General features: G+C 44.1%; 1 protein-coding gene across 2 annotated transcripts; it reads left to right on the top strand.

Moving 5' to 3' along the window:
* The first annotated feature begins 335 nt into the window (after nt 1-335).
* Nucleotides 336-27,148, top strand: DCAF7 (DDB1 and CUL4 associated factor 7). Of its 2 annotated transcripts, XR_001365018.2 has the most exons (8): nt 336-731; nt 13,849-14,007; nt 15,209-15,320; nt 15,720-15,838; nt 18,741-18,950; nt 19,886-20,003; nt 22,221-22,457; nt 27,060-27,148. XR_001365018.2 is itself a non-coding variant. In XM_006177388.3 (7 exons), exons 1-7 carry the CDS (start codon nt 594-596, stop codon nt 22,391-22,393), a joined length of 1,029 nt encoding a protein of 342 aa, XP_006177450.1. In that variant the 5' UTR covers nt 336-593; the 3' UTR covers nt 22,394-22,671. The 2 variants fall into 2 exon arrangements, 1 of the variants encoding a protein (XP_006177450.1); XM_006177388.3 differs by lacking the exon at nt 27,060-27,148 and having other exon boundaries at nt 22,221-22,671.
* Nucleotides 27,149-27,681: the final 533 nt, after the last annotated feature.

Raw genomic sequence — 27,681 nt, 5'->3', positions numbered from 1 at the left:
CACTCCCAGAGACTTGGCCTAGAACTTGGAGGCCTGCACCACCCGCACGCTGGCTTCTATGCCACCCACTCCCCCATTCACCCGCACTGCGCCGTTATCTCTCTGACTGACATCCGTGTCAGCCAATAACCTTTGGCTCTGTGAAAGGGCCTGCCCCTCTGGAATTAGGCGGGGCAAGTAGTGGAATGACAAACATTTAATCCAATAGTGAGGATGTTTCAGAAGCTGCCGGCACAATAGCCAATGAGGAGAAGGAATCGTTCAAAAGGACGTGTCAGGCAGCCAACGGCCGGCGCCGCTACGGGAGACCCGCGGCTTCCGTTCCGAAAGGCGGGGCGGGGTCTCGAACGGAAGGTGGTTGTTGTCCGAGCCGAAGCAGGTTTGAAACTGGGGGTCGGGCCCGGCTGTCGTTGTCTGTCGCCGCGGCCCCGCTTCCGGGCTAGGCCGTCCCTGCCCGCCCCCGCCCCGCCTCCTTTCGGACCCCTCGGTCCCAGTCCCGGCTCCCCGCTCGATTCTCTCCCCGCTCGATTCTCTCCCCGCCTGCCTCAGCCCGCTGCCGTCCGGGCCCTCACTGCGGCCCCGCAGCCGCCACCATGTCCCTGCACGGCAAGCGGAAGGAGATCTACAAGTATGAAGCGCCCTGGACCGTCTACGCCATGAACTGGAGCGTGCGGCCCGACAAGCGCTTTCGCTTGGCGCTGGGCAGCTTCGTGGAGGAGTACAACAACAAGGTGGGCCGGGCAGGGGCTCGGAACCCCGCTGGCGGGGAGCGGGCCCCGGGAGCGCCCTTTTCGGGCTGGAGTCCAGACCCCGGGACCCTCCTGCGGACCTGCCGTAGCTCCATGGAGCGGTTCCTCTGTGTCTGGCCCTGTGCAGAGGGTTTCGCTCTCGTTCTTATTTAATCCTGGCAGCATTCTTGAGTAGTTAGGAGTGTAGTTTATCCCCATCTTTTGATGGGGAAACTGAGGCACCGTGTTGTGACTTGTCCGAGTCACACAGCTATTTCGTGACGGAAACAGGTCTCAAACGCGAGTTTACACCCAAAAGTTATGCCATTTATCACTCCTGTCCCCTGCCTCCTGCTGCATTGCTTCAGTTGGGGGGCGGAAGAGGGATGAGGGGGTGATGGCTGTGAAGAAAATGCTGGCGCCTCAGCTAAGGGTCATTGACTCCTGGCCACGCCAGATTTCTATTAGGACTGTTTACTGCGCAGGCTTCCCCGCCCCCTACTCCCACCCTCAGGTACTATTCAAGGATCCTCAGCCCTTCTGCCGGGATTGGCATTGCCATTGCTGCCTCATATTCGACCTCTTCAGAGCGATTTCTTTTTAGAAATCTTGGCGTATGGTCGTGATCCCGCCATTGTTTTGCGAATGGAAAAGGATGATACTTGCCAGATCTTTTCTTGGGCTCGAACCTTGAGTATTAAGTCTTTCTGGACATCCACAATTTGAGAATCCTTCATAGAAGCACGGATAGTAGGAGGAAGCTTTAAGCCGGCAGTGCAGCATAAACTTATTTTTGAAAGTTGTTGAGTAAGTCCGTGGGAAGCATTTTCTTTCCCTTACTCCTTAATCTCTTCCATTTATTGTATTAGAGTAAACGTTGTGATTGATAGTGTTCAGAGCAACTGAGAGCCATGCTTAGTGGTGTTTAAAGCCTGTACACCTACTTGACACCGTGAACGCTGTGACTTAAGAAGAATGAACTGTGTGGACACAGACATGGTGCAGGGAAGAAAGCCAGGTCCTCTCGGGTTGGGTCCTGTCTAATTCACTGACTAGTTGTGGGGCATTGCACAGGTAAATTTTATTATTTCTGACCCACTGTTGTAGGAAAGACGTTCTTTTTTTACACATAAAGGTCTTGTAAATAAACATTTGAACATTGTAATTTTGTTTACATTTTCAGGAGCACATCTGTTTCTCTAGAGTTAGGTCTTAACTTTTTTTTTTTTGGACTCCCCTTTGAGAAACTCATGAAAATGATGGTCTCTCATTGCCCAGGGATCACACATACACGATTTACAAACAAATCCCAGGGAGTATACATTGATCTTGGAGTCCATTGCCTACAGAAAGCAGAATACTAACAAAACATAGCTTGAACCTCTTTCTTCCTTATGGCCTGTGGTAGATAGCAGAGTTGAGAATGGAACTCGGGGTCCTGATTTGGAAGCTGGATTAATAAAATTGAGAGCACTAGTATAAGGATACATGTTACATGTATGTAGGTAATGCAGCATCTTAAAACTATTTTAATGCCCTCACCTAGGTCAGAGTTCTTAACTTTTGTTATTGGACTCCAGGTACTGTAATGTGCTAGTTTAAGCATATTTTTTCTTTTTCTACCTGGCTTAGAGGCAATAACTCTGGTATGTCTCCTGAGTTTTGACAATGTCTATGGTCTTTAGACAAGTGGTACTTCCCCTGTTTTATGGGGAAAGATGACTTCTGTTCCACTTAGTTGTATGTTTCGGGGTTGATTTTGAATAAAATTGGTAGAGTGAGTGGGATTTATTTTGCCCTGATATTTAACTAGCTAACCATTTGTATTTTATGATTTAGCATCTAGAAAACATTGTTGAGGTTCTGAGGAGAGAAACCATAGGTATACCTGATGCTTTTTGAAGAATACTGGTAGTAAACCTAGATAAGACTGCCTTGTACTTGAAGTACACATGGGATGAATGCTTGCCATGTCAGGCTGTGTTGATTTCTGTGAGATCTTTAATGCAGAGGTACTTTATCTATTTAGCACACAATGATTTTGACTCTGGCATATAAATTTTCATTTCTCAGTATTTGTGGCAGTCTTTGAGGATTTTCATTCATTTGTTCATTAAGTCAACAAATATGTATTGAACCTACATGTGTCTTTTAGTCATAGTGATGGTATCCTTTGTTAGCAGCTGTAACATTGGCAGCAATCAAAAGAAAGTATTTTAGTACACATAAGTATTTCTGTAGATATTTAGTATTTTGCAGTGCTCCATCAGTCCTCCCTGGCAAGACTGTCAGCAGAGGAATTTAAAGTCTAAAACTCTTCTGGTTTGAATGCTTCCTTCCTGTTTTCTAGACAGTGAGAGAACTAATTCCTCCATGGGAGCACTGGATAAAAGTTTTGCTGCTTTATTGCTTTTTGCCCTAACCTAGTTTACACAGACTTACTGGAGATGCTGTGATTTGAACAAGGAATGAATCTGTGTTCAATAGATAGTCTGGTCTACCTGGGGCTGTGATGTCAGAGATGATTGTTTAGCCTCTGAGCCAGCAGCCCGGGGCGCCAGGGACAGGTGTGGTGGTGGGGTGTTGGGTGCTATGCCAGAACTCACCTCAAAGTCTGACAAGGCAGAACCTCTCTGCAGACATTGATCAACAATAGTCAGTCAGGAACAGGCTTAAAGGGAAGACAAGTGGAATAGACCAAGAAAAGCTGGCTTATTCTGACAGAATTTTGCCTTGGCTGATTTTGGTTTTATTAACAATTGTGGGAAAATGTCTATCTGACAAGAGTGGTATATTGATTTAGATAACTTGAGGGCTTTTTAAAAAATCACATATATACACACACACATGTATACATTTGCATTCACCTTCATGTTCTGGTGCTAGCACTGTATGTAATTAAAGTTGAATACACAGTTTCCTCCCTTAAGGAGCATAGTAACAAAATAGACATGGCAGCTTTAATTTTTTTTTTTAATATAAGGTATGAGTGATGCGAATAGTAATTTATGTTGTTATTCATGAAAGTAATTGAAAGTGAAGATGTGGTCATGCCTCCAAGGAGTAGATATTTTATATTTCATATCTACTCCTTAGGAGACATCTGATAGTAATAGCCACAGTTTAAAAATAAGTAAAAGTGATCTTGCTTCACAGTCTTTTCTTTGTAGGGGCATTTGTTTCACATGTTGGGATAAAGAGTTGTGAAGCAATAGTTGCAGAAAGGCAGTGGAGGTGGGAGATAGAGGAAGTTTAGCAGGAGGACAGGGAAGACTATGGAGGAAAAGGCAGAGGAGTAACCTAATGTTGACAAAAAGATGATTAAAGTCATACTTTTTCCTTATGCTCCCACAGTAAGTGAGGAAGGATGGCAGTATAATGAAGATCAAATGGGTACAGGAAAATGCTGCGAAAGAATATCTGTGACTGCAGATTCAAATCAGAAGAGCACAGTTCTCCAGAGTAGGATTTTGATGGGCAAAATCAACAATCCTTTATCTGGTTCAGCAGGAGCTTCTCCAGACCCCATTTGACACCTTGGGTGAGAGGGGGGCTACACTATACAAGGAGACACACACACGTGCCATCGTCTCTGTAAGCATTAGATGAGGCAGGTTAGAAGAGAGATTGAATTGTGAGCAGCTTGACAGCACCTCATCTCTGTAGACTGGGAAGATGCAAAAGCTTCATGTGTTTATACTAACTTAGAACATGGTCCTGACTTTTCTACCTTGGGAATGTGCTTCAGATCATCTAGAGAGAACTTGCCTCATTCAAAAGGAACCAGTACAGTAGCAGTAGAGAGATACTATAAGAAAGGGGGGGGGGGGAATGGGAAACAAGTGGAAAGTAAAGTATCCACACTAGAAAAATGTTTTCACCTTAGTTGAAAATTAATGGCCAGTCCTGTCACCGTAGACTCAAAGAACTTAAGAAAATAAAGAACTCCAAGCAGAGGTATAGGAGATCAGGTAAAATAAGGCTTGGTGACAGGAACAGATAGAGCCCAGAAAAACAGTGGAAGAGAAAACAAAAATTATCACAAGAGTAAAAGCCACATTGGAAAGAGAATAAAAATGAATACAAACAGCTGAAAACAGTGAAGGATAGGGAAGACAGATTGAGAAAATGAAATGGATATAAGAATGTAATTGATGCAGAAAATAAAGAAGATCTGACTTAGGTATAATTGGTGTCTCTGAAGAAAATCAAAGAAGTGAAACACAAAAACTCAAATATGTAGTTAAAGAAGACTTTATAGAATAAAGGTTTGAAGTGATGAGTCACGAACTATATCTCAAGAAAAATGGACACAGAACAATTGGCACTGAAAACTTTCCTAGGAAAGTTTCTACATTTTAAGAGTGAAGAAAGAATCTTTTGGACATCCAGGCAAAATGATTGCATCCTCTTGAAGAGAGGAGGGAGAAATCTAGCCACATTTGATGACAAAGAATGGAGCAGTGTCAACAGATCTGCAGCTATTATAGGTTGTACTGCTGTAAATACCTGAGAATATACCTAAGAATGTGTAAGATTTCCATTGGGAAAATAAATCACTTTTTTAAAAAGATAATTTATAAAAATTGTGTATTAAGGGGAAAATACTTTTAAGTTAAGGGAAATCAACTGATTGATAAAAATAATGTATATCAAAACATACGGGAAAATGAGGATACTAAAGCTCCAGACATACTAAGTAACTCCCCAGAGTGACACAGAAGGTAAGAGCAGGGTGAGAACTAGAATGCTGTCTGTCTCCAGAGTCTTAAAAATAAATATATACCGATGTAAAAAAAAAACCCCAAAAAACAACAATAGTTGAGGGGTCGGGGAGAGAGAATGTTTTGAAAAACGGGAACACTTGCCCTACCAGATCAGAATAAACATACTGGAATTGGTGTAGTTATAGCCAATGCCACATATAGTTGATTGAACCACATAGAATGTTCCAAGGTATTTCTATGTGTATGTACACATACATACACATAGAAATGTAGTTTGTGATAAGATAGAACTTTAATTCACTAGGAAAAATGAATAAATTGTATGGCATAATTGTCCACCTGGCAGAAAAAAATTAGAGCCCTCTAATTTACAGCGTATATGAAAATTCCAGATCAGATATTTAAATGTAAAGGAAATTCCCACAATCACAGTAGAAGATTGACTAGGAAATTTGTACTGGGGAAGTGGAGGGTGAGCAGAGGAGAAGGCAGTCTTTAAGCCAATCATTAAGTCCAGAGTCAAGTAAGGGAAAGACTGACAGACTGTAGTACAGTTGACCCTTGGAACAGTGCGGGTTTGAACTGCACAGGCCCACTTGTAAGTGGGAATTTTTCAATAGTAAATACTAAGTACTGCACAGGGTCTGTGGTTGGTTGAATCCAAGGTTGCAGAGGACTCGCATACTAACTTATGCACAGATCAGCCCTCCACGTTGTTCAAAGGTCAGCTGTACATACAAATAGAACATTTCTTTGTGAAAAGATAAGCTGTGGACAAAGTCAAAAGACTAATGATAGGCCAAGGAAAAATATTTTCAAAACATGACACCCTAGTTGGAGCTAATTTACTTAGTATGATAGAAAAATGAACAAAGTATAAATAGCCAGTTCATAGGAGAGAAAATACAAGCGATCAATAAACAGGAAAAGATACTCCACCTCAGAGGTAGTTAAAGGGAATGAGAATTGACCCTGTGATGCTACTTTTCCCTTTCAAATTTATAAAAATTAAATTACTGCTTCTAGTATTGCTGACAGTATGGGAAGTAAACACCTTTTACTTACTGCTGGTAAGAGTGTTAGTTGCTACAGCCTGTCAGGGAAGTAAATCGGCATCTACTAAAATTTAAAATGCATATACCTTCTAATACAGCCATCACACTCTTGGGACTTTGGTCTCCAGAAGTGAAGCTTGTAAGAAGTAGTGCCAGAAAAGGGAAGCAGTGCACACCATTAGGGGAGTGGTCATATACTATTGTACATTTATTCTATGAAATACTATGCATCAATTAAAGAATGAGTTGGAGGGAGGAGGGTATAGCTCAAGTGGTAGAGCACATGCTTAGTATGCACAAGGTGCTGGGTTCAATCCCCAGTACCTCCTCTAAAAATAAGTGAATAAATAAACCTAAATACCTCTCCCTCCCTAAAAACTTAAAAAAAAAAAAAAAAAAAGGAATGAGTTGGATCTGCATATTGACCTGAGGGATGCCCGTTATTTTGTTAAGTTAATAAGAAGATTTATAGCATTGGCTATAGGATTCTGTTTTTCTAAAAGTTGCAGGAAAACCTTCTGCTTGTGCATAAATCTGTTTGAGCTTAGAGAAGAATGTAGAAGCAACACACACAAAATTAATAATGTGATATATTGATGATGGGATGGGGGTAGTTACTAACCTTTTCTGGTATACCTATATTTTGATATAGTGGTCACATGTTTTATAATTCTCTTAATCTAAAAGTTCATATAAAGAATAAAACAAACCCAATTGAAAGATCATTAAAATATAGATAAGACTTGTAAATATGATCAAGAAAATGATAGAGGACATAATGGTAAGAGGTTCAGGGTAGAATTTTGGTGTTGAAATTCTGTCACTCACCCCTTTTCCCTTGGGAGCGTCCTATCAAGGGGGTTATATGGTACAAATAATAATCACCAAAGGAGAAATCTAGCCCCACTCTTATTAATAGCTGAACAAGCACTTCTAATGTGGTGCGACTCCTTGGTAAAGTGAGTTGGAAAATTGCAGATTGGCTTTAAAGCCTAAGTGAGACTTTCAGCTTTTCCACTTCTAACTCATGGGCAGACCCAACCTGACTGACATCCCTCGCTCAGTTAAAGGTGCAGAGAAACTGGAGTGAAGAGTGGCCAGACCTGTAATGAGCAGGCCACCTTGCCTGTCCGGGCAGGAGCAGGCTGTGCAACGGCAAGAGAGCTGTGGTGCCTGCCTCACGTAGGGCTCTCAGGCCTGCTGGGGAGGTGGCCCACATCCCTGGCACAGGCTCCAGCCAACCAGTTTAGCAGTTGGAGCTAGTTATGTGCGGGGTTGGGAGAGCAGAACTCCTCACCCTTAGTATTCCCCCAAGGGGGACGGGGCAGAAATTCATCTTTCAGTTCCTCAAAGATCTCCCTCCAAAAAGCCACCACCCTGTCTACGGCCATACCACCCTGAACACGCCCGGTCTTGTCAAAAAGCCACCACCCTCAGAGTTTTTATGGGCAAATTTACCAAAGGAAGTATGTAACAAATAAAGGCACAGTGGCCATCTATAAGAGTTCCTACAAATCAGGAAAGAAAAAGACACAACTCAGTGGGATAAACTGGGCAAATGTTTTAAGTTGGTGTTTTTCAGCAAGCAGTGAGGAGCTTGGGTAGTGGAATGTGACTGCCTGTATTTAAAAGGCAGCTAGCTTTGTGATCCGGGGCAGGATACTTCACATCTCTTACTCAGTATATTATGAAGGTAGGAAAAATGATAGTACTGACCTGATGGAGCTGTTGAGGGGATTAAATGAGGAGGTGCATGTAAAGCTTTAAGCATAATGCTGATACTTTGTCCATTATAAGCACTCAGATATTAAAAATTGCTATTCAGAAGTAAAAATAATAAATATGTTCATCCTCAGTAGTAAAATGCCATTTTTTATCCATCAGATTAGCAAAAATGTTAAAGATTATTTTCAGTGTTTTTAAAGGTGTGCGTAAATGGTAACTCTTATATTACTGTTAGTGAAAATGTAAATGGAAGCCACCTTTTCAAAGACTGCTGGACAGAATTTGTTACTTTTTTTTTTAAGCTTAAAACAACACAAGTTTATTATTTCATTGTTCCTGTGGTATTAACATTTAAAACGTGATGCAATAGTTTACACTTCTAGCAGTCTGTCCAATAAAAGCATTTGCACATGTGTACATAGTAGTGTTCATAATAGCAAAACACAGTAACTACAAATAGTTAAATTATGGTGTGCTTACCACAGCCTGCTGTGGAAGAGTGAGGTAGCGCTATCTGTACTGACATGAGATCTCCCAAGATATGTTAAAAGCAAGTTGCAGAATACATTTTATTGTCCAAGGCTATCTTTTTTTTTTAACCCATCATATATACACATATATAGATGTACAGAGAACCATTCAGAAAGATACTGTGGTTTGAGAGTCAATAAGTAGAACTGAGGGTGAAGTTAATGGGAGACTTTACCACTTCACTCTGTATTATGTGAATATTCGCAGAGAACTTACATTGCTTTCATCATTAAATTTTTAACACCTGTGTATATGGACAAAAAATTGAATAACAGTGAAAGCTAATTGTTATTCCTTTCAATACTTGGTTGGCAACTTGGAGCAGAAGAACGAAGTGAGTTAGGCTACGGATAGATAACACACGAGTCTACGAACACATGAAGTCTTTGGGGAGATCAGGAAAGATTAAGTCCAGCCATTTCCTTACTTCTTCCCCGGCTTGGGTGCTGTTGTGCAGAGGTTATCAAACGTTGCTGAATCGGATCACCAGGGAGGTTCTTAAGAATACTGACTCCTGGGCCCCACCTGACACTTGTTGAATCAGAATCTTGGGCTAGAGTTGGGGAGCCTAGGTAAATCTGATAGCCAGATTCGGAAACCATCACTGTTGGTAGTACAAGCAGAATTAAGACACAGGCCCTGTTTTTAAGGCATTTACTAAACAAAACAGCACGAGGCAGTAATGTAAGTGATGCAGTATGGGGTTAGTCACCAAAGGGGTGGTGTGGATAAGTACTGAGAGCTTACTGCACTAGGAAGACTGCAGGTGGTTTATAAAGGAGGTGGGATGTAGTAATATTAAAAGCTCATACGTACACTGAGGAAGGCACTATACCAAGCAATTTACATACAACTCTATGGGGTGTAGGTATTGTGAATATCCTCACTTTACAGATCAGAAACAGGTTTAGCAAAGTTGAGTAACGTGTCCAAGTTCCTACAGCTGCTAGCAAGTGGTAGGTACATAAGGAGCCCTGGAAGCTTGATGCCACTGTACTTATTAACATTGGGCGGGATTTGAGTCGATAGAAAGGATGAGGATTTTACAGCATGAAGACAGCATAAAGAAGGGTATGGGAAGCACTGACCAGATAAATAAAAGTGGAAGATAAGGTAGGCTAGGGTTGAGTGGTGGAAAGCCTTGAATGTCTGGTTAAGTGGATCCTAAGTGTCAGATGCTCACAGGATCTGACATTTTGAGGTTTGGGGAGAAATATCTGGTGACTTGAAAAGCAACATTTAGGAGTGAGTGTAGCATTTTCTCTTCTAGTTTAACCTCGCAGTGTTACATTTCTGATTAGAGAGACGGATTTTGTCTTTTGTGCTCGCTGCCATTTCCCCAGCACTTGGAACAGCGCCTGAAACCTAATAGCCACTTGGTAAATATTTGAATAAATACATGAATGCAGTATCTGGCTCAGAAACTATATGAGAGGCTTATTCTTTATTCTGCTCAATGAGCCACAAAATTTAGCTTCTCATCTATTTCCTCCTCCCTCCCCCAGCAAGCCTGATACCAATTTTCCCTGTTCCATTTAGAATCTTCCTTCTTTACATTTTATTTTCTGCAGAGGTCAGAATGTCAACTTTTTAATTCCTTAAAAACTGTTTATTCTGTCATAATCCCTCTTCCAGCCATCTCTGGTTATCCCCTGCCATTCTCACTGCTGGTCACCATAGGCCCCAAACCTTTCCCACCTGTTCCCCTGTGGGTCTCTGGACTTAGCTCCCGCCTCCCGCCTCTTCCTGGATCCAGTCAGTCCTGCAGGGCATTACCAGGCCTCATTCTCACACCTCCGAGGACTCCTGGTCCTACCACTGCTTCTCAGATTCCTTCACAGGGGAAAGCCCACCTCTGTCCTCAGTTTGCTTTCAGGGCTCTCCAGCCTGCCCCAGGCACATACTCCCAGCCTCTGCGCTGCTCTTTCAGATGGTTCCTCTCAAACAGGTTTTCTTGCTGCCATCAAGTGGGTCATTTAGTTCGTTCTTCTGTCCCATCTGCCTGGAATGCCTTCCCTTTCTTTGCCTCCCTACAACCTTTCCACATACCCTTGAAGACTGCTTGGATCCCAGCTCCTTTACCTCACTTGCCTATTTTGAATTACTGCTCTTTCCTCTGAACTGTATCTGTGTCATAAATAAGCAGCTAATATATTACTTTGTGGTGTCGCTTTTATTGCTGTCTTAGGGCAGTGGGTTTTTTCTCCTTTTATATCTTCATAGGTTATCTCCCCCAGCACATTACAAGATTTTGAAAGCCTGTGAGTGCTCCATAAAAATGAATATTTAGGTTTAGTCATCATATGGATTTTTAAGTCAGATGTGGATGCCAAGATCTATAAATATGCATAGAAAAATTCTTAGAAATCTATGAAAAAGCTGTTAAAATGAATAACTAATTTAGCAAAGTTAGAGGATCCAAGATTAATAGGTAAAAATCAATTGTATTTTTATACAGTAGCAATAAACAATTGAAAATGGAATTTAAAAAACCCTTCCATTTATAATAGTATAAAATACTTAAGAATAAAGTTAATGAAAGAAATACAAGACTTGTACATTGGAAACTTCAAAACATTGCTGAGAGAAATGAAAGAAAACCTAACAAACTGATTTATAGATTCAACACAATCTCAATCAGAATCTCGACAGGCTTTTTGTAGAATTTGACAAGCTGGTTCTGAAATTTACACAGAAGAGCAAAGATATAGAATAGCAAAACCACTCTGAAAAAGAACAGTAGGTTGGAGAAATGACACTATCTGATTTCAGGACTTCACTAGGAAGCTGCTGTAGCCGGTACATTGTGATCCTGGTCAGTGAACAGGCATATACATCATTGAGACGGGATAGAGAGTGCAGAAATGGATGCACAAATACATGGTCAATTGATTCTCAACAAGGTGATTCAAAGGAGGAAGGACAGTCTTTTCACCATATGCTGCTGGGCCAATCAGACATTCACATGTAGAAAAGTGAACCTTGATTCCTACTTTGCATCATATAAAACATTTAACTTGGAATGGATCATACTACATGTATGTGCATATGTAGCATAAATGTATGCTAAATGTAAGCCTACAACTACCGAACTTGTAGAAGAAAACATAGGAGAAAATATTTATGAGCTGGAGTTGGGCAAAGATTTCTTTGCTAGGACACAAAAAGCATGGAGCTGTAAAAGAAAGAAATGATAAACTGATGTCCTCAAACTTCAAAATTTCTATTCTTCAAAACACACTGAAAGAAAATGACAGAACAGGCATAAACTATGAGATGATACCTGCAAAGCGCATAAGCAGGGACTTGTATCCAGACTATACAGAGAACTCCCTAAATTCAACTGAGGAAAGAACCCAGTAAAAAATGAAGTCACACTATTCTGTGTGATACTGTCACAGTGGATACATGTCATTAAACATTTGTCAAAACCTAAAGGTTATACAACACAGAGTGAACTTTAGTGTAAACCGTGAACTTTGGATGATAGTGATGTATCAGTGTAGGTTCATCACTTGTAACAAATGTACCACTTTGGTGCAGGTGTTTTGACAGCAGAGGAAGCTGTGCGTGTGTGGAGGCAGAAGGTATATGAGAACTCTCTGTACTTACTGCCCAGTATTTCTGTGAATCTAAAATATGAAGTTTTTTTAAACTACAAACTGTTTGAACAGAATCATAAGAGAATAAATTCGCATGGCAAATAAGCACATGAAATGGTATTCAGTATGATTAATTATTAGGGAAGTACAAAGTAAAATACTACCACACCCCTCTTAGAGTGACTTTTGTTCAAAAGCTGGCGATACCAAGTGCTGACAAAGATGTGAAACTCACATATTGCTGTATTGCTGGTAGGAATGCAGAATGACACAGCCGCTTTAGAAAATGGGTTGGCGGTCTACTTACACGTAAATGTTCATAGCAGCAATATTTATAATGTCTCTAAACTAGAAATAGCCCAGAAGTTCATCAGCTGGTAAATGGGTAAATAAATTGTAGGTAAATAAATCCACATAATGCAGTATTATTCAGCAATTTAAAAAGAAGACATTGCTGATACAACGTGGATGAATCTCAAGAGCATCATGTTGAAAGTAGCCAGTCACAAAAGACCCAAATCACTGAACTATGCACTTAAAGTGAGTGAATTTTATTGTATGCAGTTGTACCTAAATAAAATTAAAAAAAAAAAAAAAGAAGGGTGGGTATCTGAGACTGAAGTCAGAAAGGCAGGAAGAGCAGGAGTTCTATTTTCCTGCTCTACAGTTAGTGCTTGTCCTTTCACTATGGATCATCCAGAAATCCCCACTGCTCCATCTTCAAGCTGGTGGAAGTTCATAAGCAAATGGTAGCAAGTGGCGTTTCCTACTGAGCTAGACTGAGTTTTATAGCAAAGGATGGAAGTTAATATTGGTCCAAAACTGACTCAAAGAAAAAGTGGCCAGAACCAGATGGGACTTTCTCATCAACGGCACCCACTTTTTTGGCCACTTATGGTGGTTGGGTTCGTGAATGGTCCTTTGGCACACCCTTACGTGTAAGCCTGTTACTAGCCAGCATGTGTGTTGGGGATGAAGGGGTGGAGGAGCAGCCAGTTTGTGCACGATTGCCTTTTTAGGTGAGATGTTACTTTGTTGGATGCACTCCTCAGGGTGTTTGATAGTCCTGGCCCCTGGGCACCAAATGCCTATGGCACTTCCAGTCTTGGAGTCACTACAACCATGGCTGCACATTGTCAAGTGCCTCAGGGGTTGTGGGGGAAGGTGTAACCAGCTGGGCAAATAATGCTGTTCTATGGTGTAGGATCAAGAGTGCGGAAGTTGGAGTGAGAGAATCTGTATTTAAATGTCCCTGCCTCTTACTAGCTTTGCAGTCTGTTCAGTGTAGCTCAGCCCATTGAGTGTGGGTTTCCTCTTCTGAGCAGTGGGATGGTTGGCCTCGATGTCCTCTCTCATGGTTCCTGTCTCTGCAGTTGAGTGTAGGGCAGCTCAGGACTTCTGTCACTGACAGGAATCTGGTATATTTGATACTGCTTCAGAGAAACAAATGTTTATATGGCTCAATTTTGTCATGTTACAGGTTCAGCTTGTTGGTTTAGATGAAGAGAGTTCAGAGTTTATTTGCCGAAACACCTTTGACCATCCTTACCCCACCACAAAGCTCATGTGGATCCCTGACACAAAAGGCGTCTATCCAGACCTGCTGGCGACAAGTGGCGACTATCTCCGTGTATGGAGGGTAAGCGGTGCTTGATGGGCAGCCAGACCAACGAGCTTTCTCCGTGTTTGCTGTTGTTAGCAGCGTGGCGTCACGGAGGACAGACTGGGGTAGGAGGCAGTATCCTTGCAGCCCTGGAGAAACAAGTGGTAGTGGATCTGGGCTGACCTTGTTTGGCTCAGCAGATTTCCTAGTAAATCTCGCCGAGAATCCTTAAGCCCTGCTGCTGGCTGCAGTCAGCCGTGGACACTCAAGTCTCAGTTAAAGTGATGTATGGACAATAGACTTCTGTGGGGGTGGGGATACTTGAGGCCTCTTACTCTGTTTATAGCCAGGACTTTTTTTTTTTTAATTGAAGTTTAGTCAGTTTCCAGTGTTGTGTCAGTTTCTGATGTACAGCATAATAGTTCAGTCATACATATACATACATGTATTCACTTTCAGATTCTTTTTCGTTTATCAGTTACTACAAGATACTGAATATAGTTCCCTGTGCTGTACAGTAGGACCTTATTGTTTATCTGTTTTATATATAGTAGTTAGTATCTACAAATCTTGAACTCCCAATTTATCCCTTCCCACCCCTTTCCCCCCTTCCCTCCCCTGGTAACCGTAAGTTTGTTTTCTATGTCTATGAGTCTGTTTCCATTTTATAAATACATTCATTTGTCTTTTTTTTAGATTCCACATATAAGTGATATCATATGGTATTTTTCTTTTTCTTTCTGGCTTCACTTAGAGTGACAATCTCCAGGTTCATACATGTTGCTGCAAGTAGCATTATTGTATTTTTTTTTATGTATGGCCAGGATATTTTTGAGTAAATTAAACAAAATACTGACCCTAGTAAAGTGTGGGAGTGGATCATGGAGCTTCACCTCCCCTCTCAGCTGAGCTCATCACCTGCGGCATCTCCTGTAGCCTGGAGTTGGGTGCCCAGCCTGCAGGGAACAAAGACTCTGGTTTGGGCAAGGTGAGAAGATTTGGGGATGAAAAGGATCATCTAGAAGGATTTGAGGGTGAAAATTTGGAAAACAAAACTGAGCAGAGGAGAAAGCTTAGAAAGAAGTAGCATTCAATTAGTTCCTCAGGGTTTTATTACTCTTTATGATAAAAAGTCCCCATGGCTTAAATTTACTAAGATATTGTCTAAAAAAGACTTGAAAGATTTTTTTGTGTGGATAAGACTGACTGATTAAAAACAAAATCATTGTTCCTTCAGGTTGGCGAAACAGAGACCAGGCTGGAATGTTTGCTAAACAATAATAAGAACTCGGATTTCTGTGCGCCTCTGACCTCCTTTGACTGGAATGAGGTGGATCCTTATCTTTTAGGTAAAGGCATGAGGGAGTGTGTATTCTATTTTAAAGAAGCAGAGAAACATTTTTCTCAGATGTAACACTGGGCCAGTTTTTAACCAGGGGCCCAGGTCATGCAGTTTCCTAAAATGGGGCCACGTGGGAAAGAGGCTAAATATGGAATGTGGTTATCAATTCCTTATACAGAATCGAGCTTCCCTTACGCAGATACCTCGTCTCTCCAGTCAGAGTCTAAGGCCCTGGGGTACAGATTGAACACTTGACTCTTTGGGGCTCTCCTGGTACCCTCCCTGTACTCAGGAAGTGTCTGCGGCATATTGTCTCCTGGGTGGAACAGATGAATAGGCACAAGGAAGGAAGCCTGCATGGGAACCTCACTCCTGTCAGCCACTGACTTGCACTGGTTGTTTCCAGGTACCTCCAGCATTGACACGACTTGTACCATCTGGGGGCTGGAGACAGGGCAGGTGTTGGGGCGAGTGAATCTTGTGTCTGGCCATGTGAAGACCCAGCTGATCGCCCATGACAAAGAGGTAAGGGTGCTGTTCCGCAGCTGCTTTCTCTGCCTTCCCTGTGAGGTCAGACTGTTCTCTCACTGTTCTGCAAATGATGTGGAAAATCATAACATAATGTTGATGTCTTCTTGGCTAAATTGAAAGTAGTAATGTGTCAAAACAGTGGAAAACAACACTGTTGTAAATGAGTGCATTTTTTGAGCTGATATAAACAGCGTATTCTACAGTCTATTTTTTTCCTTTTGTGCCAGAGATTGCTGTTTTTTAATAACGAAATCTCTTATAGACAAAATTGGACCTGATGTGATTGAAAAATAATCTTACACTTGTCTCGATTTTTTTTTTTTTTTTTTTTTGAAAACAGGGTGTGAGGAAGAGGGAAAATTTCCTGGCAGACAAACCTGATTCATCATTTTATCTCTAAACTTGTTTTATGAAATTCTAGTATGTTCTCTTAATACTTATACTTTTAGTACTCTTTGGAGTTGAAAGTGGTTTATTTTGATAGTGATGTTTCTTCTATGTTTATTGGAAAAGCCGAGGGGAGCTATTTGTAATTATCTTAATCAAAGCATTCTTCTGAGTGATTTTGGAAAATGATCACAAATCTTTAACTTCTAGAACATGCTAGTACTCTACCAGCAAAATTACAGGAAATTTCCTGTAGATAGTGTTTCTTTTTCTACCTCACTCTGCATAGCGAGGAGTATTAATATCTGTACAGATTCCTTGACCTTAGGTCAGAAACTTGAGGGTGTCCACAGAATGGGAGGTTGGTAACCAGGTTATCATTCTTAATATGTGGTTGTTCTTTGGCTTTCTGTGCTCCCGACGGTAAGGTCTGTTACTAGTCTGCTGAACTTGGCTGCTGTAAACCAAGGGGCAAAGGAAGAGTTTGCCCTGCAAAGAAGACCAGTAAGAAAGCTCTGGAAACCCTCTTGGCATCGAGTGGAACAGGTTGCTACATTTTAGTTATGTGACAACTTAGCCTGCTGTTCTTTCAGGGTCCAATCCAGAAAACTAGAGCTACTCTGAATATTTAAACTGAGGGGATTTAATACAGGAGATTGCTCACAGATGATGGTAGAGTGAGAAGCCACACCATGAGGCAACAGTGAGGTGATCCAGAGAGCAGGAGCAGCAGGAAGCTGCCACTGTTGGAAGGCCGGAGGGGCCAAGGGAGGAGGCAGGGTTCCTGGAGCCCAGGGGCTGGGATTACTAGGCAAAAGCTAGAGCCATGGAGGGGGCACCGCCATTGCCAGAGAAGCTTCCAGAAACAGAGAGAGGAGGAGAAATCCCTTAGCTTCTCCCTACAAGAGGGAAGGGCCAGGAATGGATGTTAACAGCAAACAGGCCCTGGACCAACACCCTGGCCTTGAAGGAATGAGCCTAAGGATGGTTGCCCTGAGAGAAACAGTGGTACCTCCTGGCACTTTTGATTTTTTCCAGCCACCTCTTTCTGTCAAAGTAAAGAGTTGCTCAGGGGCTCTTGTTGCTGCCTGGTGGGTTGGTGCAGAAGAGGGTAGCATATATCTGGGAGTTGTCACCCTCCCTTGGCTTATGAGGAAATACACAAGTGGCACACAGAGGAAGGAGCAGCAAAGCTGAGAGAGCTTTACACACTCGGCCATGTTGCCTGTGGGCTCCTTATGGCTTAGCGATGCTGCCGTGGTGCCCCGTTCCTGGGAGTTACTGAGAGCCAGCCCCTGGGGTGCACATACTGATAGACACGCCCCAGCCCTCATGTAGCTGGTGAGTGCTGGACAGGGCCTTGGTCTGTCAGGCCTCCTTGTGATAACCGGCCCAATTCCCCTCTGAACTACTCCTAATTCCTACTGTAGAAAGAGAAGTGTGATTCTCTCATACTGAGCCAGAGGAAAAGGAATTTATGAGGCTGAGTAGAAACAGATGCTTGCTTGTCAGTGTCCCTTAGTAGATGGAACCTCAAGAAGGCTGGAGCCACGGTTTGAGTGAGAGATTCTACTCATGTCTTGCTGGAAGTCAGCTGTTTTGTCCTTGACCCCAAAAGATGGATTTTGTTTGGCATTTTGTTTTTCCTTTTCAGTTTCTCTCTGTCTCCCTGTGTCTGGCTCTGGCTTTGTCTGTCTCTCCTCGTCCCTTTCTCTGAAGCTCCCTGCCTCTGCTTTCTCATAGATGTTAGTGGTGTGCAATGTTTGCAGCAAGTAATAAATGCAGAAAACTGTGATTCAAAACCTAAATTGACTCACTAATGAACACAAACCAACCAGGAGAAGTAATAGCATGTCCTAGGACAAGAGAACAATTATTAAACCTCTTTGTAAATGTAGGAACACCTGAGCCTCCTGTGATTCAGAACTGCGGCTACCTCTTTCTTGCAAGAGTCTCAGGTCCAGATTTTGCCGCACAACCAGCTTGTCTGCTATTAAGTGGCCACAGGAGGGCGGCCTCCACCTATCAAATCGATGATCTTGGCCTTGATGTGGTCATGGATCTGCCTCTGATTGCACACAAATGAAAGCCACCAAGGCCCAGGAGATAAACGTCTCGATCTCTGACAGGGTGGTGGGAAACAGCCGCTGGCTCTGGCTTCGCTGGGCCTGTCCAAGCGTACAGAACACGTGCTCAGAGTCACTGTGATCTGCTGGTCAGCAGGGTGTGTGCTCTTTGTTCCATCATGGGGGCTGGAAGAAGAAGACTTGGAACGCAGGAATATGAGAAGCAGCCAGCCAATTTCCATAGCAGAGTGACCTTCACTTTTTGGAAAGTCATTGATGTTAGCACTCTCAGGTTCTAGTCTTCACAGGCGCTGTTTGGCTTTATTTACCTCCTTCTGTGTCATGAGCGGGGATTTAGATGCACTGGGGATGGCAGATTTCCCTGCTACAGGAAAGGGCAGTAATGGATCTAAATCTGACTAAAGCTTCTTATTTACCAACAGGTCTATGATATTGCGTTTAGCCGGGCTGGGGGTGGCAGGGACATGTTTGCCTCTGTGGGTGCCGATGGCTCGGTACGGATGTTTGACCTCCGTCATCTAGAACACAGCACCATCATTTACGAAGACCCGCAGCATCACCCACTGCTTCGCCTCTGCTGGAACAAGCAGGACCCCAACTACCTGGCCACCATGGCCATGGATGGAATGGAGGTGAGTACTTCAGGTGAACAGAGACTCTGCCGCTCAGCTCTGGCACTGCTTAGTGCATCTGGAAGACTGGTTCTCAGTTGGGGGGCCGTTTTCTCCCCGGAGGATTTTTGGAAATATCTGGAGATATTTCCAGCGGGGAAGGGGGAAGTGGGCAGTGCTACTGGTATCTGGTGGGTGGAGGCCAGGGATGCTCCTACACATCCTTGGTGCTTAGGACCACTCCCCACAACACAGAATTATCCAAAGGTGTCAATGGTGCTGAAATTGAAATAACCTGATCTAGAACAAGGACTGTGTGTTTAAGAACTTTTAATACTTGGAGAGTTGGAGTCAGAGCCAAGAAAAGCAGTATCTAAAAAGTAAACCAAATCATACATGCTTCTGGTGCTGAGTAAAGAAACAGGCAGTTTACCCCGCTGTAGTCTGGATAGATTCTTCCAGCTTTAATGAACAGACGTGGAAATGGCAACTCTCTGAAGCCTGTTACTTGATGAAAGTGGTAAATTGTGGATGGAGATGATGTAGTGATTAATTTTATTTTGATGAAACCAGTACCTCAGGCTGCTTACATTTCAAATTCTGCTTTGGGGATCGGGGGAGAGGGCTCTCATCCTGCGCAGCTGAGCGTGCACAGAATTCTTAGCACAGGCATCTAATGGGGCTTGGTGAATTATACAAATTTGTTTTACCCATTCCCGCTTCTCCCCTTCTTTATCAGCCTAAAGGTCCTATGTTGCTCATGACATAGACTATAAACTACCTAGGTCTGTGTTTTCTTTTTCCTCAATCCTGTAGATACTTTTGGGACCGAGACCCTCTTTCTCTTAAGAATCTTTAAATCTACAAATTAACAAGTTATACTTAAATTTTTTTTCTTATGTTTTCTTTCTATCATATCCTGAAGTTTCTGGGCCTTTTTCTTGTTATTTCCTCAGGTAGTGATTCTGGACGTCCGAGTTCCCTGCACACCTGTCGCCAGGTTAAACAACCACCGAGCATGTGTCAACGGCATTGCTTGGGCCCCACATTCATCGTGTCATATCTGTACTGCAGGTAATTGCTTGCGGGGGAGTAATGGAAGGGAGAGGTAAGATCTGTCTCCTCTTGTCTCTTTAGAATTCTAATCCTTACTCTGTTCCAAGGATAGTTCGAGAGATTTACACAAATAACTCCATTGAGAGCCTCCCTACACTTGCAAAATTGAAGCAGTCCAGATTTCCAGATGATCTTGTAACCTTCAGTGGTATCAGGGCATCTGTATACTCTTTACATTGTGTATCAGTTGCAGGCTTGTGCTGCATACTGTGCGGCTCTGAAATCTAGATTGGCACAGAGGACTCATCCAAGCATATGGAGAAGCGGGGCAGCCTCTCTTGGATGTAACTGAGTCTTTGGGACTGTCCCCTGGGAGATGTCAGAAGCACATATCCCCTTGCACTGAGCTCTGGGTGCTTTGAAGGGCCCTGCATAGCCTGGCCTGGTTAGTGGTATGTGACTTGTTCCCATTTCTCCATTTGCCAGACCAAGAAGAGTACCCCTTAAAAATATGCTGGCCATCTAGGAATGTCTATTATTAAAAATTAGAATAATACAGAGCTGTATAAAACAGGAAGGTCTTCATCTTCTCCTTCCTTTCCCATTTCCACCTCAGTCCCACTCCGCGTAGGTGACTCTAACAATAGCTTGTGTGTCTCCTTCCATGCCTTCTTAGGTGGATCCATGCGTACACATCCTCCTGTATGAACACTTATCCCCTGATTTTACACAGACAGGATTCTACTCTGCTCCTTATTTTCTTCAGTGCCTTGGGTTTCCTTCTAACATACTTTTCCTCTCCTCACTAATCAGTAGCATCCTCATTTCCTTGTTCATTATGGAGCCAAAGGAGCAATGTAGTTTGGTGGTCTTCTGCCATCTTAGCATTCATTTGAAAGGCATGAAGCTTTTCCTGTTTGGGGCCCTCTGCTCATGCCTGTCTGCCTCATTGAGGAGCAGTTAGAGGCCCGCTGCCTCCCTCTGTACCTCAGGTTGTGGCCTGACTTCTTCACTGTGGCCCTCTTTCCCAGGGGTGCAGGTTGGGAGGGTGGGAGGGGGAAACGGAAAGGAGAACGTGCTGGCCCACCCTGCAGAAGCCCATCTGCAGCTTCCGGCGGCTGCCTCTGCCAGACCCGCTCCTGTTGTGTGCACTGCACCTGCCCCGAGTCCTGCCAGTTGAAGGAGCTGTTGCTGAAGAGCATGCTCGGTTGAGCTCGTTGAGGAAGAGGGGCTTCGAGCTTTAGAAGTGCTGGGTGTTCAAAACAAGCCCCCAGACCTCCTGACACAGGCTGTCTCCGGGAGAGCACCTCACACCCTTGCCCAGGTTATGAGGCCATGGTAGGAGGCCTGTTAGAGTTTAGTTCATTCGGATCCCCTATGTATCAGAGATGGGCTTTCACATCAGGTTGGCTGGTGGGACTAGAGGGCACTGTGGTTTTGAAGGTCATTGCCTTTTTCTTTCTCTTAAATTAAGAACTCCTTATTTTGATCATGAAAGTAATATGACCACCACATGTAGGTCACTTAGGAACTAGAAAGAAGTAAACATAACTCATAACCTCGTCGCCCTACTCGTACCACTGTTCTTATGTTGACAGGTTTCCTTCCAGACATTTTTCGTGTGCTTATATATATTTTTAGGATGATTACCCTCTTTCTGGTGTTTCCCAGGGCCCTTTTCTTGGGCACATGTCCACATGGCACTTTAGCTCATTATCTGTATAACATGTCGTTGATGTATAAATAAAACGGGGTGGGGATCCCATTAAGTAACTGAATCATCAGAGAGAGATCTTTAATCACTGAAGTACTTTGAGTGGCTGAAAATGACATGTTTGGGATCATTTTTATCCCATCCCATCTTCTTTTCCTGATGCCTGCCCCAGATGAGAGGTGCCCATCTAAGTCCCTTCTGCCAAGCTAGCTCTGCTGCAGTGAATGGAGCCCTGAGAGTCAGAGGCCATGCTTTGCGTCCCAACTGTGCCACTCACAGATCACATAGATCTGTGGTTTGGGGCAGGCGCTTCAACATTTCTGAATCTCAGTTTCCTCATCTATAAAATGGGGGCTTAAAATAAAACCTCCCTCACTGGGGTTTTGGTGAACAGATGCTTTGTATACTGTGACACACACACACATATGCCAACGCCCCCAACCCACTCACCCAAAAATGCAGGGCTCAGTATCCTCACTGCCTGAGTTGTGAGCTTACTTGCTGGCTTTTTGTGTCCCTAGCGGATGATCATCAGGCTCTCATCTGGGACATCCAGCAAATGCCCCGGGCCATCGAGGACCCTATCCTGGCCTACACAGCCGAGGGAGAGATCAACAACGTGCAGTGGGCGTCTACCCAGCCTGACTGGATTGCCATCTGCTACAACAACTGCTTGGAGATACTCAGAGTGTAGAGTTGGTGGCGCCATGCCCATGGGGCAGGGGCTTGTGTGTTTCCGCCTCTGTCCCACCCCCAAAGTAAGAAGAAACATGTTTCCGGTGGCCAGTATGTCTTTCATTGCTTTGCACCCACCGTTACCAGAAGCTGCTCCTGGAGTTCCTGGCCAGTCACCCCACCGCCCTCTGTGCCGGACTCAGTGCTGTGTGGCGCCTTCTCAGCCCAGGGCTGAGTTTTAAGATGTTCTCTCCTTTCTTCTTCTCCTTTGGTTCCTCAATTAAAAATCTCTGTATATTTGTTTGTCAGCCGTTGTGTTCATGAGCTTTGTAGGCACTGGCTGTGTTCATCTGTCCAGATGTCTCTGTCTGTCTGTCTGTCTGCTGCCCGAGGCAGCAGTCTGTGTCCCTGTCCATGTTAGCACTTAAGTGGGAACAAATAGCAATTTGAAGTTGTCTTTCTTCCTGTTATCAATGTCTTTAGCAAATTTCAACTTTGTATATTTTTTATCTATCAGGCTAATTTTTTTACAAGAAGAATTTTACTCCCTGGTCTCTTCCTTTGTTTCATCGCCCTCCCTATTAGCACCTTCCTCTCTTCCCTCCAAGCCTGGATCTGGCCCCAGGCCCTTGACCCCTTGAGCAGTTTGCCTTCTTGAATCACTGCCTGAGCGGAACGTACCTGATCGGGGAGTCCCAAACCTCCTTGGTGCTCTGAAGTCGGCCAACTCTCACACCTTTTCTCAGCCTGGCTCTTTTCAAGGGCATTCTGGGCTCCAAAACAGATGTGGGAAGCCTTCTGTTACTCCCTGAAGTACCTCTGTCAAAGTCCCCCGAACCTATTGGGCATGAGTTAGAGCTGAGCTGGACTGGCTGATGGGGTGCCTGACTGGGGAATAGTTGCAGGAAAGCTGAGCTTAGAGTACATTTCCAGTACCTAGTTTAGGAGTCTGTCTTGCCCTCCAGATGTAAGCCCTGACCATTCTCTTTCATGTCTTGAATGACAGACAAGAATGACGTATAAAGTGAACTTCAGTATCTGTTTGTGTAGTTGACTGTGACTGGTGGTGTACTGGCTGCGCTTTGTATAGACCGCTGTGAGCGGAGAGAGCCCTGCTTGAGAGGCGCACAATCTGAGCATCCAGTCTAGACTGAACAAGGTCTTTTAGAGTGTGAGAGGCTGTCTGCTCTTGCACAGGATGGACTAATAGGCTGTGATGATCCCAGGCCGTCAGTTAAATAGGTAGCAAGAAAGCATCAGGGCCCAGGGTCAGCCAGTTAAGAGCCCCACAAACCCCTGTGAGCCGCCCTGTCTCCAGGTGAGGTTCTGAGCAGTATTGGACTTGTGGGCTGCAGGTGTCTGTTTTCCGTTACACAAACAAGTTCCGTGATAGGGGCTTTTGCATGTGATTGGGGTAGTAGGTGAGTCCTTGGGCAGGCAGAGTTTGGGACATGCTCAGAGTTTGGGGGGATATTGGTTCGATGTGCTCTGCCAGGTCCCCTCTGAGTGGAGCATCTGAGAGTAGAGAGAAGCAGACTTGAAGTCCAGGGTTTTGTCCACTTGGACTCTCACCTGCTCTTGAGAAACAAAGCACTTAGCTTTGTTCTTCTGGGCCCTTAAACTCTCTTGGTTGAGTCTTCCTTTTCAAAAGTAGATGTATTTGTATCCCCAAAGTCAGAGCTCTTTGCTTTAATACACAGGGGCTTATCCCAAAGAAAAAGGCTCTTTTTTAAGTCAGGGTATTTCCCCTTCTACCTTTATGCTTTCCTCTGATTTGGGGGCTCTTCAGCCAGCTGTCTGTTGGAGGTCAGCTCTCCTGCATTTACCACCACGTTTGTACTGCACTGTTTGGAGATGTGACGCAAACAATTCTTGGTCAGAACCATCCTGTGTTTGTCATTGTGTTTGGTGGTTCCAGGGTCCTTCTCTCAAGGGTAGCAAGTCTAAATTGAATGTTTCTTGCTCTAGGAGGCCATCAGTACCTTTCTGTGGAAAAGGGTCTGAAATGGATGTCAGAGTGGTAGAGAGGGCTGGTCCCGTTGGGGCAGTGCTTAATTACACTGAGTTCTGAGTTAAGATTCATTTCGGCACTTTCCCTGGTCTGAGTGGTGAGATTTGTCAACTGGAACTTGAAAACAACTTGGAGAAAACATTAGTTAATAGTAATTGGGGTATATTTGGATAAGTTGTTATTTACTCTGGAAACCAACATTTTTTTTGTTTTTTGTTTTCCCTTGCCCTGTGGGCTCCCAGCCCCATCACCCTCCTTAGGCCCGCAGTGTGGTCCTCTTCCTCCTGACATCCCACATGGGCCCAGTCTCCCTAAACAAACACACACTCACACACTCTCACACACACACTCAGAGTTACTGGGATGCTGGTATTTTGAAGTCCTGGCTCTCTTACCCTCCCCTTATGCCGTGGGCCAGATGGCCTCGTGGCTGAGGAGGGGATTTCTGTGGTCTCAGGATTTGGAAAGCCTCTTGGTCAGCTGTGCTCCAGGAAGCAGAAATCCTTTGTAGTTTCCAAAGCAAGTGTTTGTTGGATTCATTTAGGTTCTCAGATTGGCAGCCAGAGAGAATGGGTGGGAGGCTCTGCGCCTGCTCCCTTTGAGTGCCAGCCAAGCAGCTGCCCCACCGCACTGGAAAGACCTCGGTGGCACCTCAGGGCGCTGGCTCTCCTGGCGGTGGCCCTTCAACTTGCTCTTGTCCCCCCCCCTCCCCCCAGCAGGAGCTGCCTTTGTTTCCTGTCTGCTCTGAGAGGAGGGGGAGGTGCTGAATTAATTAGGCCTCAGGTTCCCCGTCAGGGAGCTGGTGAATGGGTCCAAGTCCTTCTCCTTCAAGAGCTTGAGTGTTTACACCCAGGAGAGTGGGGACCTTCTCTTTCCAGGGAGGAACAAGGCTGCAAGATGAGGACTTGAAGAGGGAAGATATTTGATAACCTGTGAGAATTTCTTATCAGAACAGGATTGGCTCTTAGAGAACTGATTGAGATTTGGGAAGAAACAGAAAAAGTTGAGACAACTACAAGTTATTGATGATAGGTGTGGCTAGAATTTTAGGAGATTTAGGATGTGGGAGAAAATCATTGGTAACAAAGGAGAAGATAGCCGAGGGCAGTAAAGGTATGAGGTGGAGAAGCATTCAGACTGTCCGTCGTGTGGCTGTGGAGTGAGCCTGGCCCGCGGCTGGCGTGGACTGTTCATCTGGTGTCTGACACTAGGTAACTGTGGGGCCAGGATGACAGCTCTGGGCAGAGGGGCCCCTTCCTGCTGCAGTGCAGCCCTGGTGACGTTTGGTGGTAGAAATCTGCAGGTGTTGGCAATCCCTTGATTCTTCTGGACCGTGGCTTTTCTTGGTTGTAGGTTTGTAGAGAGCAGAAGCAATGGTTGTAAACAGTCATGCTGACTTTTCCCCACCTCCCTTTTCTCTTTTCTCTTTCTCTTACCTTCCTACCCCTTTTTCCCTGCTGCAGCCTGAGCCTTGAATTCCTAGGCTATAAGGTATGTAGGAGCTGCAGGGCTTAACTACCATGGGAGGGCGAGCCCAGTACCATCCCTCCGCCTTTCCCAGTTTGAGAACGTGGCAGCTCCTTCTATGACCTGGCTTGGGCTTAAGGAGACCGTTAAAGGAGAAGCCCTGAAGCAGACTCTTCCCTTTACTGTCTGTACTCCAGGATGAGGAAGGAGGGTCATGCTTGGCATTTAAATTGGGTTTTCCCCGGGAGCAAAGCTGAGCTGAGCAGTCACTGCGAACCCGGGCCAGGCTCCCCAAGACTGTCACCCGTCTCGCCCATCTGCATCCTCTTCTCCCACCATTGTCATTGCTGCTAATGGTCAAAGTCAAATGTGTGGCCACATGAGATGGGCCAGCTCCTCTCAGGCTACTTTCTGGGTGTGACTCTGTAAGTATAGAGACATGCAGGTGCCTTCCCAGGAGGCTTGGACCTGTGTATCAAACCAGAAACAGATAAGCTAATGCAAGTGTGAACTCAAGAGGAACTATGTTGGCAGTCTGTGGAACAGCTGGAAAACTTACTAGTACCCGCCTTTTGGACAACCCAGTGAATAAGATCTTGTGATATCTGCTATTTAAAAGAAATGTTCTCACCTTGGGTTGACTGTGGTAATACAGTGTGTTATAAACTTGTGCAGCTAAAGCTTTGACTTGCTTGAGTCGAATTTGAATCAATTTGCTTTGGTTCCTGTGTATTTTATGACCCCTCTGTCAGTGACTTTCCATCCTTCCTCCCTCGAGTGTGAACTTGTAGCATGATTGTACACATCTCTGTGTAGAAAATGGAGGTTTCTTGTTCTCTGAAATGTTAAGCTCTAGCCTGTCAGTTTCTGTCCCCTTTAGCCTAGTGTGTCTGAACTTAATTTGTTATATATTTAAACTTTTCCTCTATATTATAGGTTTTGTGGCATCCCGTGATCAGGTGGAGAGGAAGCTGCCCCTTTCAGAACTGTACTGTAGCCATTTTTCTTTTTAAAACATTATTTTCACAGGACTGATTATACACAGGGCTTGTAATAAAATTTTAACACTGTGATGTGAAACCACGATGGTAAATCTCCATTGAAGGCTACTTCAAAGGCACCTGAAAGTGGAGTGTTAGATCTATGACTTTATTTCTTGCTTCCTGAGTATATTAAACCTAATTTTCACCCTTTCATTCTGTTTCAGCCTCCTGTATAAGAAGTACCATATTTTCTGCCCATCATACTTTGTAATAAAACTTGAACATGTAGAGACTGACTGAATTTCTTCTCGTGATGAATTCGGTTCTTCCCATTCTGCCACTGTGGTCACATTCCAGAGACACTGGCAGGGAATCAGACTCCACCCTAGCCCATCACACTCATCACCTTTTAACAAATCACAGAGTACCTGCTCTATGCCGGGGGCCATGATCCCCAATTTAATTGATATTTAATATCAAGTTTAAATATCTGCCAGAAGAGACCACCACATAAACAAACACTGGCAGCGTTGTGCAGTAATGGGTGTGTTCAGGGTTACTGGTGGCCCTGAGGAGGGGTAGGAGTCAACAGAGGTCAGGGAAAATCTCACCAAATGAAGGTTGGTTGAACGGGGATTTGAAGGCTGAGTTGGAGTTCTCTGGGAATAAAGACATTTGAGGCAGAGAGAACATCCATGTACAAATCTATAGAGGCAAGAAAGATTGTGATTCTATTCAGAGAATCATACGTTGACATGGGGTTTTGTATGGAGGATGGTGGGAAGTGTGGTGAGAGGCGAGCAGGACCAGAGCAGGCTGTCTTTGTGCTTTGCAGAGAGGCCAGAC

The sequence above is a fragment of the Camelus ferus genome, chromosome 16, assembly GCF_009834535.1.
Source record: "Camelus ferus isolate YT-003-E chromosome 16, BCGSAC_Cfer_1.0, whole genome shotgun sequence".
In the NCBI taxonomy this organism is placed as follows: domain Eukaryota; kingdom Metazoa; phylum Chordata; class Mammalia; order Artiodactyla; family Camelidae; genus Camelus; species Camelus ferus.
This window is presented reverse-complemented; position numbering and strand designations above follow the sequence as displayed.